This window comes from Stylophora pistillata, chromosome 13, assembly GCF_964205215.1.
Source record: "Stylophora pistillata chromosome 13, jaStyPist1.2, whole genome shotgun sequence".
NCBI classification, from domain to species: Eukaryota; Metazoa; Cnidaria; class Anthozoa; order Scleractinia; family Pocilloporidae; genus Stylophora; species Stylophora pistillata.
The window spans coordinates 11,920,118-11,933,337 of record NC_142531.1 but is presented as its reverse complement, the minus strand read 5'-3'; the positions used below and the strand labels follow the sequence as shown (position 1 = coordinate 11,933,337).

General features: G+C 39.8%; 1 protein-coding gene and 1 long non-coding RNA gene across 5 annotated transcripts; both read right to left on the bottom strand.

Annotated features, from left to right (window-relative positions):
• Window positions 1-623: 623 nt before the first annotated feature.
• Window positions 624-9,799, bottom strand: LOC111320222 (follistatin-related protein 5). Its single transcript, XM_088742734.1, has 5 exons — window positions 9,641-9,799; window positions 5,299-5,461; window positions 4,363-4,468; window positions 3,775-3,940; window positions 624-1,627 (listed from the first exon to the last, which is right to left on the bottom strand). The coding sequence occupies exons 1-5, from the start codon at window positions 9,687-9,689 to the stop codon at window positions 789-791; spliced, it is 1,323 nt and encodes a 440-aa protein (XP_088598860.1). The 5' UTR covers window positions 9,690-9,799; the 3' UTR covers window positions 624-788.
• A 1,585-nt stretch (window positions 9,800-11,384) lies between these two features.
• Window positions 11,385-12,842, bottom strand: LOC111322169 (uncharacterized). Of its 4 annotated transcripts, none has more exons than XR_002694042.2 (4): window positions 12,720-12,807; window positions 12,337-12,402; window positions 11,999-12,075; window positions 11,385-11,758 (listed from the first exon to the last, which is right to left on the bottom strand). It is a non-coding gene; the product is annotated as an uncharacterized LOC111322169 (long non-coding RNA). The 4 variants fall into 4 exon arrangements; XR_002694043.2 differs by having other exon boundaries at window positions 12,657-12,759; XR_015994519.1 differs by lacking the exon at window positions 12,337-12,402 and having other exon boundaries at window positions 12,720-12,842.
• Between the last annotated feature and the right edge of the window lie 378 nt (window positions 12,843-13,220).

Here is a 13,220-nt window from a genome sequence, read left to right as displayed (position 1 = left end):
GGAAACAGGTGAATGAAACTATCCTTATATAACGTTACGAATGCTACAAACGCTTTTCTTCTTAGACCAAAACTGTTTTGAAGATAGTGTTTCATTCCCAGAGGGGTTACTCTTGTAATGATCCAGGAATTCTGGGAAAGAGCAGCCTTACTGTTATATGTTCAGAAAAATTAACATCTCAAAAAACAGAAAAATAAGTTTAACAAGGACTCGTTTTTGATGATACTGACTTTGATTAACATAGCTAGTAAGTCTGTAGGTAATATAGAAAACACTGTACTCACCCCTCCCCTGATTCAACACTAACCGTAACTTGTAATCAGTTGACTGTTGTTGGGTTAAGGGAGGGGTGGGTGCGCAGTTGCTGAGACACTCACATCAATACGATAATATGGATTGGATTGTTTAGATACGGTTTAACCCTGTGAACTTCACGGAAGTAATGGGTGTCGTTCTTCAGTCAGGTCGTTAAGTTCACGTTACACCTGCTCTAAACAGTTCTATACGCTGTTTTTTTCCTTTATACACTCACTTTTCTGGTTCTGTTCAATTCAGCGGAGAAAAAGCTGAGTTTTGTTCTTTCCAACCGATTTAAGATCAGGTGCAATGCACACGGGGTCGTATAAAATATAAATGTGTCTTGACTATTCAATCAATCATTTCTAGTGGTAAGCATACAAATCGTTTCAAAATACACTTTTCTGTTGTTAGGCTGACAATGGTTTCTGCTGAAGACTTATCAAGCTATCTTCTACATCGCTACCAAAGTATTATGAAAAGTTCTTGGTTTACCCAACGGTCACTTGTAGAGCAAATAGCAGGGTGAAAATCAGCTTAAGTGGCGAAAAATGGATAAACTCTGCGGCGTATGAAGGAACAGGAACTTTCTGACGTACGGCAATCATACGTAAGCCCTGGACGACCCCTTGTACCATGCCCTCTACCTCACGGCTAGCCATGTTGATTACGGCAACGGAATTATTAGCCGTAGCTGGTGTTACAATCCAGGGCCCTGCCACGACTAGAGAACGGCTCACAGAATGCATACCAGGTGCCGTCAACACACTCCCGACTCCATCAATGTAGCTCACTTGAAGGGAATTGAGATCTAACACTGCAATCTTATCGAGGTACACGAGGCTGATATAGGCTACAGCGATATTATTGGGGTCGAACACTAGTTTACTGACACCTCCAGAGATTTTCACAGTGGGTTTCTGATTTGGAGCGCTGTCCTCGTCAGAAACGGCAAGGATGACCACTTCACTGGCGAGGAGCATGTTGGTTGATTCGTTGACGGATTTGTAAAGAGTTACAATGTAACGGCCGTATTTAGAAGCGTAGGGTACCCCTGTGAAATTATAGCTTCTTACAACCTGATCAGTAGCCATGTCAAGTTCCAGGAGTGTCTTGGATCTAAAGCAGTCAAAAAACCCGTGTTTGTTGACCAAGCTGTACGCAAAGTTGAAAGTTCCTCTGCAGCCATAGTTTGATACATTCACGAAGTCTTTGTATGTCTTAGATGACAAGTCGAGCTGATGAATACCTGGGTTGAACATGTGAGTTACATAGCCCACCTTTCCATCCTCTATTTGCTGGTCAGCGTACATGTAACCATGAGTCCAACCTATTAGATTGAATAAAAAACGATTTAGTGTGGAGTTCAAGATGTCACTACAGCGACGTGTGGGGAAACATTGCCGAAAAAAAAGGATCTTTCTTTTCTCCTAAGAATTTTGCAAAAAAACTTGATTCGTCTACCATTTCTGAAGGTGTTACATTCCCTGCGGTATATTATGAGAATATAGGGTTGAATTTAAAGTAAAAACGGGACTAAATTGCTGTCGAGGTTTCCTTACTAAGGTCGTGGTTTTGGTCGTGGTTTTCTCAAAGTCCCTAATAATGTGTTAGAACAAAGTTAGGCGGATCAGTTTGAGCCCGAGCTTGGCATAGGCGGCCCAAGCGCACTGTGTGGGATTTTGGGGTCTAAAGTTCATTAACGGCAATAACTAACAGGTTCGAATTTTAAGCGTATGTGTGGGCCATGAAAAGAAGGGAAAATTATAAAAAAAATTAAGAAAAAATTTAAAAGGACAGTAAAAGCTACTGGATTCAAATATCAAAGCTCATCTTACCAAATAAAAAACTTTCGCAGGGGATCGTTAGGAAGGTTGTTCAGTTTGTCCTATTGTCAAATAACACCGTCTGGGGAGTCGTGCGCGTAATTCGACCCGACGCGCTTTGATATTTGAATTCCGTAGTAAGGGCAAAAGGGTTACGCGTACCTACAAAGCGATTTAGCTTGAATGGGTGGTAAAACGGAGCGGCTCTCAGATCTATGCAGCGGAACTTGGAAACTTTTGCCGCTGGAACGGGTAGGTAATAGCTAAGCACTCTCGTGGGTGGAAATTTGAGGAAGATCGGTCGACTTTTGTGGAATTTATTGGCCTTCGAGACCGGTTGAAGTTTCCCGCCTTTTTTTATACACAGTTAACCGGTAGCACCACACGCGCTACAAAGAAAGTCGCCAAAACAGCGTTAAAAGGACCGTAAACGACAAAGCAGCTACGGAAAAAAGGTAAGGAGACTTCGCAAGATACATTCCTCGCTTTTATTATCTTTTTAATTTTTTCTTAATTTTTTTTTTTATAATTTCCCTATTATACAGTTGACTGGTGACACCGCACGCGTTACAGAGGAGGGTAAAGGTAACGAATCTGATCCAACCGACGCGTCGGCCAACACGTTGACCAACGCGTCGGCCAAATGCATAAAGTGCCACAGAGCTTTCCTGGACTACCTCTGGCAAATCACTGATGATGATAAAAAAATAAACAAGGGGCCCAAAATGGACCCCTGCGGCACGCCAGATGTGATATTCAGCCAGCTAGAACTTTTGCCATCCACCACAACTCTCTGCTTACGACACGATAAATAATCACCACACCAGGCTAGCAGTGACCCTATTATTCCAAAGGTACGCAGTTTATGCAGTAGAATCTTATGGTTTACGCGATCGAACGCCTTAGCGAAGTCCAAAAACACAGCATCAACGCGTCGGCCGACACGTTGGCCGACGCGTCGGTTGGATCAGATTCGTTACCTTACCCCAGAGGAGGTCGCCAAAACAGCGTTAAAACGACCGTTGGCAACAAGGCGGCTACGGAAAAAAGGCAGGCTGGCAAAAAGGTAAGGAGACTTCACACGTTTTATTCCTCGCTTTTTTTATCCTTTTAAACTTTTTATTCTTTTTTATAATTTTTCCCTTTTTTAACGGCCCACACATAGGCTTAAAATTCGATCTTAATATGTTAGTTGTTGCCGTTAATGAACTTTAGACCCCAAAATCACATAAAGTACGCTTGGGCCGCCTGTGAGCAAGTCTCCTTCGCAGCCGTTGTTTGGTGGGGGAGGGAGCGTTGCGTGACGAGCCCAAACAACGGCTGCGAAGGAGACTACCTGTGAGCTTGGTAGCTTGTCCTGCGAGAGCTCACTACGGTTTCTGAAGCGACTTGGGTCAATATACCTCCCACTGGATGGGATAAAATTTTTTTTTTTATTGAGATGTGGTAAACTTAGGTGACATGGTTAGATTTGCGATTGTCTGATATGATGTACTTTTTAAATTCTGCAATAATAAAAAAATAAATAAATAAAAACTCGGAAAATGCTGTTGTTTGCATAAGGTAACGATTATTTGATATAAGAGAACATCATATTTTTTTTTACGATAAAACAATTAGCAAGTTATATCCACGTCTTTTTGGTACTAACCTGGTTGCACATGCGCTTTAATGGCGGTATGAGTCTTCCTTAGACTTCCCGCAGTACTGATGACGTCAAAAGCAGAGTTACTCCACGTGTGAACCCAGACCTCCTCCAGCCAGGGGAGATAATACAAGTCATAAGGATATCCTCCGGTTGCAATTGTCTCTTTAACCTTCAAAGATGAGGATATATTTAGTACATCTTAGTAGATCTTGAAATAAACGTATAGATGTAACAAGTCTTTATCCCTCCCTGGTGAGTGGGGCTTATCTTCCATGTGCATCACCTATCTATTTGAAAATGTCAGTTGTAAAAAAATTGACAACACTTTCTTTACAGGAATGATGCAAAAAAAAAAAAAAAAAGAAAGAAAGAAAACCAAACAAACAAACAAAGAGAAAAAACTGAGAAATGTTCACGATTTGTATGGCTTAAAGCTAAGGAATATCATTTACAACAATATCTAAACGGGATCAGGCAGCCCATTGCTCTTCAAATCTTAATTTCCTTCTTTTTAATCTTTTTCTGGTGAGTAGCATACGTAGGCGCCCCAGATATGTAATAATGCTAAGGAATTCTTATGCCCAATCGTACCTTTTGTTTTTCCACATCAATAACATGAACTCGATTTCCAGGACTGTCGCTGAAGAAAATCAGTGCATCCTTAACAGAGATAACTCCTCCAAAAGAACAATTTTTCCTAGAATAATAAGATAAAAGAATCATTAATGAAAGGCACATTGTGTCTACGTCAGGGTAGATTCGTTCTACCAGTAGATTCGTTCTACCAGAAGTTTTCAGCGACTAAAACATTTCAGACTTTTGGAGCCCTAGTAAGGCGTTTCCTGCTGAGGAGTCCAACAGCAGCGCTTTGATGGCTTTTGGGAGCAATCCAGGTTACTACCCCTGTTGCAGTTACGATCTGGTTTAGTGCAGGCACTAGGGAAAATATGCTATGCTGTCGGTATTACGTGACTCCCCTTACGGAATGACAGCTGTCTGTCTCTTTGTCTGTCTCTGTGTGTCAGTTGCTCAGTCGTTTGGTTGAATTGTCTGCACGGATTTCAGTCTGTCTGTCAGTTTTTCATTTATTCTGTCTGTCTGGTCACTGAATCGGCCCTTCCGCCTGTCAATAGGTTGATCACAGGCAGCCCAAGCTCACTAGAGTTGAACACCAAAATAGCGCTAACTCGCCGAGAACGCTTCAAAATGGCCTGAGACGCTGGTAATCAACAAAGAAAACAACAAGGAAATAAGGTAAGTCCATTTTATTTCAAAACAAGACATTTTTTCTCTCTTTTAAGGCAAACCGATAACATCCCATACAAACCTTTATAAATATAAAACGTTGCGCAACACTGTAAGAGTCACGTCTGCTTTTCTAGTAGTGAGCTTGGGCTGCCTGTGGGTTGATCAGCCTGTTTATCTATTTGTTTGCTTGCTGTTGTGCCTCTTTGATAGCATGAAATGCGGTCGGTCAAATCGGGATATTTCTATTTAAATTTTCTTTCAAAGGATTCACAGCCTTACTTGGAAAAGCGATTGTTCGACTTAGTGCAGATACCATCAGTGATCTTGTACAACACTTCTTTGCTCCTCGGGTCAATGATGTCAACGCCCTCGGATCCAAATACGTAAACCAAGTGCTCGGGTGTATATGGTAAGGTTGATACTTCTTTTGCACTAAAACAAACTAAAACGAAATTAAGCAAAACTTTATGAGTAGAGAAATAACAGAAGGAGTAAGATTTTGTCCCCGAAACGTTCCTTAATACCGGCTTATCGAAAATCCCCCTTTATTCAGTGATTTAACATATGATACGTAGAACGACTTGTTATAGCTTGGTATTTTTACGAGCCCGTTTTTGTGTACTTACCACATTTTTACGTCAGCTGTGATCATTTACTGTACAGACGTTCGACAACATGGAATTTGATATTTTTCAATGATGTAGCTCCTTTAACTTATTCTGGGTTGGTTCCAAATGCTGCGCTTAAGGGACCGACCATTTAACTCTTGAGGGGGGAGGGGGAGGTGTGGGTGATTTTGAAAAACAATTTCCTGCAAGCGCTTGTTTACCTTCGAACCCATGGCAATGCGCATGAATAAGGTGCGTCAGGATATACAAAAGGTGCGTCATGGCTGGTCGGCTTTATTTGGCGCTCCTGCAATGTTTGATTTTCCTGCAGTTTTCTTACATTTTAAGAGCAAATTTTCGCATTGAGCGTAATAATTTTTATGACCTGATTGTGGAAAATGAGTCTCATGAAGGATTTAAGGAATGTCCTACTGATGCAATTTATCATCGATGTACAACTTCTATCAAGCTATCATTAAGAAATGGTTTCCATAGAACACGACGAGCTGAATTCAAAGTTACCAAGCATGGAATCACAAGCTTAGCTATCCCAGGACATGATCCTCCTTTGGATATAACTGTTCATCAAGATATCTCTAAAAATCCTGGTCCTACTGGTTTTCATGGATTGCTTTATCGGTCAATTGATTCTACATCGATTATTGTACAACAGTCGACTACAGATCTCATGGATATATTTATTAATGCTTACAGAAACATTAGCTCTACGCTAACTAACAAAGAACAAGATTTAATGGACTTATTTGCTGAAACATATACCAATATTCAAAGATTTCACTCTATTCATAATTCAACCTCAAACTCGTCAAATATGAATACTAATTTTACTCAAGAACACAATAACTCAATTCCTGTGAGGATTACTCCACGCATTGATGCTGAATATGCGCCTTCCATCAACAATTACAGTTCACGCTCACTGGTTCCAATTAAGTCAACTGCCACTACAAAGCCTAATCAAACTAACACTACAAAAAACACATTATTTGTTCTATTTAACATCAGATCCGTCAGAAATAAAGCTATTGGGTTCTGTCCTGGTGTACCAGTTCACAAGGGAATTACCATTGTTCTTTCTTTGTTTAGGAGTCATTGGTTAGCTGTTGTGTATTGTTCGGTCTTTTGTATCGGCTCTTGTGAACCGGTACACGAGGACAGAACCAGCTATTGCTATCAAGGATTATGTTGTGGATAACAACATCGATATTCTGGCACTTGCCGAGACATGGCTTCGTCCAGGGAAGTACGATGAGTTAGAAATCGGCACAATGTGCCCTCTTGGCTTTAGATTTCTTCATGTTCCAAGATTGCATCGCAGAGGGGGAGGAGTAGGCGTGCTGTTTAAAGCCAACCTCAGAATAAAATCTATACTTACAGATGATTTTCCATCTTTCAAAGTAATGGATCTTCGTTTTAGATCTATCAAGTGCATCAGGTTTTTGATTATTTACCGACCACCTGATTCAAACTACATAGCTTTTTTCCAAGATTTTTCACGACTCCTAGAGCAAGTTCATGCTGAGCCTACTAGTCATATTATAATTGCTGGTGACTTTAATTTCCATATTGATGACCCAGACAATCAACATGCCCGACAGTTTCTGGACTTTCTTGATTATTCGAACTTAAGACAACATGTCATGGAGGACACGCATATACACGGTCACACCCTTGACTTGGTTATTTGAAAATCAGATGACTTGTTAATTAATTCATATAACATCATGGATCCTGGACTATCTGACCACCATGCTGTTCTCTGTGAACTACGCCTACAAAAATCTAACTTCGAGAAAAAACCGGTAACTAGTCGAAATCTACGCACTTTGAATATGGAGAGTTTTTGCACTGACTTTATTGATGCTTTCTCTGATGAACAATTCACAGATCTGAGCTCACTGGTCGACAAATATGATACTACACTGCTCTCTCTAATTGACAAACACGCTCCAGTAAAACATTGTTGGATTACAGTTCGACCAAAGGCTCTATGGTATACACCTGAAGTGACTGAGCAGAAGAGAATTAGAGGGAACCTTGAACGAAAGTGGCGCCTAACAAGATTGCCGTCTGATCGTCTGCGTTATGTAAACCAGTGCGATCTGATTACTATTCATCAATTATCGAACAGCACTCATCTGATCAAAAGGTGTTATTTTCTACCGTACATAAGCTCTTGCAGAATCAACTCCCAAGAGGTATCCTATCTGTCATGACAACGCAGCGCTTGCCAATTCATTTGCTGATTTCTTCTCGGAGAAGATTGACAAAATCTACCATTCACTGTTAGCTAAACAAGATGCAATCAGCAATGATCTCACTTTGGAGCCACCTACTGAAATTTCAACGTCATTCTGTGATTTCGTTGAGGTAACAGTAAAGCACATTGTGGAGTACGCCGCCAAATCTTCTAATAAATCTTGCTGATTAGATCCTATCCCATCTATCGTCTTTAAAGGATGCGTTAAAGTGCTATTTCCAGTTATTACGAAGATATTTAGCATGTCACTCGATACAGCTACTGTACCTAAATCTCTCAAGACTGCTTCTGTCTCTCCTCTCCTAAAGAAGCCCGATGCTCATCACAACCAGTTTGCTAATTTTAGACCAGTATCTAACCTAAGCCTTGTCTCTAAAATCAATGAAAAGTCTGTGGCGGTTCAACTTACCGATTACATAGCGAAGCACCACTTGGGTGAGATGTTCCAATCTGCCTATAAAGTTTTCCATTCTACAGAAACCGCCTTAGTTAAAGTGCAGAATGATATCCTACGCGCTGCTGATACGAACCATTCTATTGTTTTGCTACTATTAAACTTATCTGCGGCCTTCGATACGGTAGACCATTCTATACTGTTGTCAAGACTAGAGCAAAGATTTGGTGTAAAAGGAAAAGTAATCCAATGGATTAAGTCATATCTCATGGACCGTGAACAATTTGTACAAATTGAAAACATGCTCCTGATGGTTCCAAGAACATTTCCAAAGAACTATGGTGACCGTGCCTTCTCCATTGCCGGTCCCTAGCTTTGGAATGATTTACCATATTCCCTGAAAACATCTGAATCTGTTGCAATTTTCAAGAGGAACCTCAAACATACTTGTTCAAAGACGCTTTTTAATTTACGATTTTTTATAATTTAATTGCTATGTTAATTAGTCTATAATTTTGTAAAGCGCTACGGAGAACTAGTCGAGCTTAGCGCTAAATAAATACTTTATTATTATTATTATTATTATTATTATTATTATTATTATTATTATTGTAGGAAGAAAAAAATTGCATGCAGCCCAAATGTAACAGAAAAAAAGATGCATTTAGAACAGAGAAAAATATCCTGCACAGCAGATTGCTAGAAAAAAAAATTCTTGCTGACCAGAAATCACCCACCCTCCCCCGTCAAAAGTTAAATGGTCGGCCCCTAAAGTTATACGAAAAAATCCCGGCCGGTTCTGTATTTGGGGTTTCGATATTTCGTGACTGCGTGCTAATTAGAGACAAACAAGTTGCGGCCACAGTAACAGGAAACAATCTCTGGGAGACGTATGCTTTATAGGGGTTCGGAATTAAATAGTAATATAGGATTGCGGCGCGGGTCCGTGAAGTTCGAAGGCACAGGAAGTTAGAGATCAAAGAGGTTTTCAGAGAAAGTGTAAAAGAAGGACTGAACAGTTTTTCTCATATAAATTAGGTTTTCGACCACGAGGTTGTTGTTTCGAGGTGTGTTTCAGTCGTCGAATAAAATGCGACCATCTGCGTGTAGAGTTTAGTTTCGTGGATTAAAGTGTCAATTGTCGGCTGAGAGACATTTTCTTACAAAAGCGTCAAATTAGTTCATATAAATTCTGTCAAAAATGACTGTGGAAGCGCCCCCAACTCGACGTAAAGAGCAAAAGAAATCTTACGTGACAACAACTACGACTTACATTCCTAATAAACGCAGTCTAATATTTTGAAGAACAGCACCACACCATGTCTTGTAAATACTTACCAGTTGCAACTAAAGTAAATCCAAGAAGAAAGACCTTCACTGCTAGCATTTTCAATAAGTTCTGGCTCGAAGTGGTTCGAGAAACTCTCAATGCGGTCGTGAGTATCGACGACTGACTATAGTGCTAAAAATAAACATACCTTAGATGGCTTGTGACGTACTTAATGTTTCTCAATATCATTTAGAGCAAAGTCACGCTTTCTTCAAATCGCACTTGCGCTTTAATTAAGAAAGGATTAAGTTGATCCTTCGGCGGTCAGTCGACAACAATCACAGAGCACAACTTACTTGAGATGAGTCACAAAACACCTTTTGCTATGAAGAGAAATTCTTGCTATTTTGCTGCAGTGTGCAGCTGAAACGAAACGTTTCGTCAAATGCAGAGTGTTATGCTTGGGTTTCATCGAGATTTTGATATCCTGGAACGAGCTTTTCTAAGTCTGATGATGGTTTCCTGGTTTTGACTGTCTTGTCTAGTTGTGAGATTCTTTGAACTTGAAGGTCAGTTTTTAAAAGTAGTCGAGTTGTGATTCCTTTTGTTTTGTTTTTTTTAATCCTCTGACCTTGCACTGGACCTACACTAAGTTCTTATCTTGGCTTAAGGACTCGAAGATTGACTGCATTACTGGAAAGTATCAAGTACTCTATTGTTCATTTGCACGAGTCTCGTGGAGATGTTTGGGTTAGCATTTTAATCAAGAATTTTAATCTTCCAAGGTTAGTCGGTGGACCACGATTGCCGACTGTATATCTAAAAGCGTGTACCTCATAGTAAGCACGCAATTAAAGAGGAGTGAATCAGCTGTTAGTAGAGGTGAAAAGAAAGGGTCAAGTCGAGGCTTAGTCCGATTTCCGCATGAAGGGGCTAGGAGAATTGCTACTCCCCCTGAATGGGAGGCCAGTCGAATGCAAGGTTGCCCCTCCCCCTCACCCTCATCCGCACAGAATTTTTTCAGATTTCCCTGATACCAGTACGTACACATTTCAATTCCAAGGCGAAGAGAGGCATTGTCAGATTTAAAGTATCTAACTCAAGAAAACAAAGTATTACCCCAGCCAAGTCCTGAATTCGGGCCTCTCGGACCCGAGTCTAGTGTGCTAACCGTTGTCCTATCCCTATCTCGCTATCCCTTCCTGTCGCTATTGGTGATTGATTGATTAGACGACAAAGTCAAAATCGATATCCCCTTCATGTAATGATTTCATACTAAAAGCAAAGACAATTTAGACACTTAGCAGCAGATGTAGAGATCACTTCCACGTGAACTCAGTCCACAAAGAAGCTGCTTGAACTTCCGACATGAGGATAAAGAAAGTTATCACGACAAAAAAAATGTTTAAGCAGAAATCAACCTTATTTCAACCTTAGCAAAGTTCGAAAATCAACGAAAAACCTTCGTTTAAAATAAAACCGCCAAGATGATATCCTCGGTTACCTTAACGACATCGTTTTCTTGACTAGGGAAGGTAGAAGACATGTTTTCGAACAGGATAACTTCTGACATTTAATCAATATCTAAACAGTTGTTTAACCGAAAGTGTAGCAAAAAAGATAATAACAAACAATAACCTATGTGTGTGGGTTAACTTGATAAGGATATCGATCAGACGGAGATGAATTTTAAAAGATCATCGATGTTATAAACATATAGTCTAAGAAAGATGTGAGAGCAAAGCCTGAACTCACAAAAAGACCTGCTCTCAGTGGTTCTGTTGTTTACAGTACTGCACCAGTATCACTGGATGGTTGTACGTTCATTTCACGTTTATACAGCGCATTTAAACTGTGAAGGTGGCATGATAAAACTGATAACGGCCCATCAACAACAGACCAAGAATTCGTGCTGTTGAGAAACTTCGAAATTGAAATTCTCACCCTAAATAAAAGTACCAAGCTAGCTTGGCGAATTGGCTCGTTCTGAATCAAACTACATTTAGTTTTGTCCTAAATTTTTATTTTCGGAGAGGTCTGTCGAAGCCTGCTCTTGGTCAGCAGTGTTGGTTGTATGCTGTTGCGCAGTCTCCTCTCCTTTGATGATGACGTCATCTTGGCCATATTTAAGCCACCAGTCCCAGGCCCATGGAGAACAATTATTATACGCAGATGGCAAAGCACATCTAGAAAATATATTTTGCAGTTAACATCATGTTACGATGGTCTGTAAAACTTGATTTCATGAGCATTTATTTGAGTTCACTCAATTAGCTAGGTTGATCAAGGACAGCTAAGAACTTGCCGCGCTCTGTAATTTGTATTTTTGAGTCCCTTTTTATAGCTGGCACCCAACAAGCCAAGAAAATGAAGGCAGCAAACAGATTAAGAGAATATTTTCATCAAATAATTTCAGTCAACCTTACCTGTGTGGAATTTTCCTGTTATTTGTTTTTACAATAACCATTGTATCTATAAACTTCGCGTCTTTTTCTAGTTCAACCTGGGGAAATGAACATTGCTAAATAGAGAACGGATATTTTCTGCGGATATTGTTGGTTATTATTTTCTTTCCGTTTTAACTTATGAAGATACAGTGAAGTTAATTCGCGAGTGTGATCAATGTACCAATGTAACTGAGCAAAGCCTGTTGCACCTATAAACGCGAATGCATGCGTACAAAATTGAAGGTAACATTAAAAACCCTTGTGAGAACTGTCATGAGATAACTATCAAATACAAATTCAGTCAGCTGTGAGCATACCAAAACACTATTCCCTTGATAAGTCTCGTTATGGGCAAGGTTTGTTTTAAGGCGATTACGGGGTACCTAGAGAGGATGATAAAAACGTACTACAGTTACTTAATAAACCTCTTTCCAGGTTTACCGACTGAATTACAACCGAGCCTTTCAACGATCAGTTAGATGGCATGTCTGTTTTTTTTTTTAGGAATGGAAGATGAAATTTTGACTCAAAACAAAATCTCTATAAAGTCAATGTTTTTTGATGCTGTAAAAGTCTTCTCTTCGTCAAAACTCACATTTCAGAGCTTGTCTGAAAGTTAGAAAGCCTTCTGACTTACCTACTGAACGCCTGTTATCCGACTCGAGCTAATGTTATTACAACAAAATAGTTATCGATTTACCTTTTAAATTAATACGACTGGATGCAACGGCAAAGTTGTTGGCTCTTCTCTTCTCAAATTTCGAGCTCTGCGTTGTTTATAGACGCTTATTTATATTGTAGGTTAATTCCACCTGTTAAAAACCCTTGCAAGAGATAAATATTTTTTTTATGTAGGTCCATGACTTACCAGTCAATGTTTTGGTCTCCATTAACAAATAAGACACTTGGTGAAATAAAAAGATAACTGAATTGAAGGACACCACCACAATATTCATTTATGTAATACAAGAATTGAGGAAAATAATACGTGTCAGTACTCAGTTTACCTTTCTTGCGAGCTGCGGTTATTAACAAAAGGCTGAACACCAATCATGAAGGTGTGAATGGGGTTAACCAACTAGCGACAAAGGGCGAAAAATACTGACTACTGATTACCGTGACAAAACGAAAAAAAAAATTACCGAGTATCGACAGAAAAAAATTAACCGACTACGGACGTAGGCCGACATTATCGATTTTT

What these genes read in the sequence shown, in the direction of transcription:
- LOC111320222 (XM_088742734.1), bottom strand. Translation starts at nt 9,689, where the DNA reads ATGCTAGCAGTGAAGGTCTTTCTTCTTGGATTTACTTTAGTTGCAACT. An exon ending in TCGAACAATCGCTTTTCCAA is followed by an intron (nt 4,469 to 5,298) that starts GTAAGGCTGTGA and finishes TTATTATTCTAG; the next exon opens with GAAAAATTGTTCTTTTGGAG. An exon ending in TAAAGCGCATGTGCAACCAG is followed by an intron (nt 1,628 to 3,774) that starts GTTAGTACCAAA and finishes TCAATCTAATAG; the next exon opens with GTTGGACTCATGGTTACATG.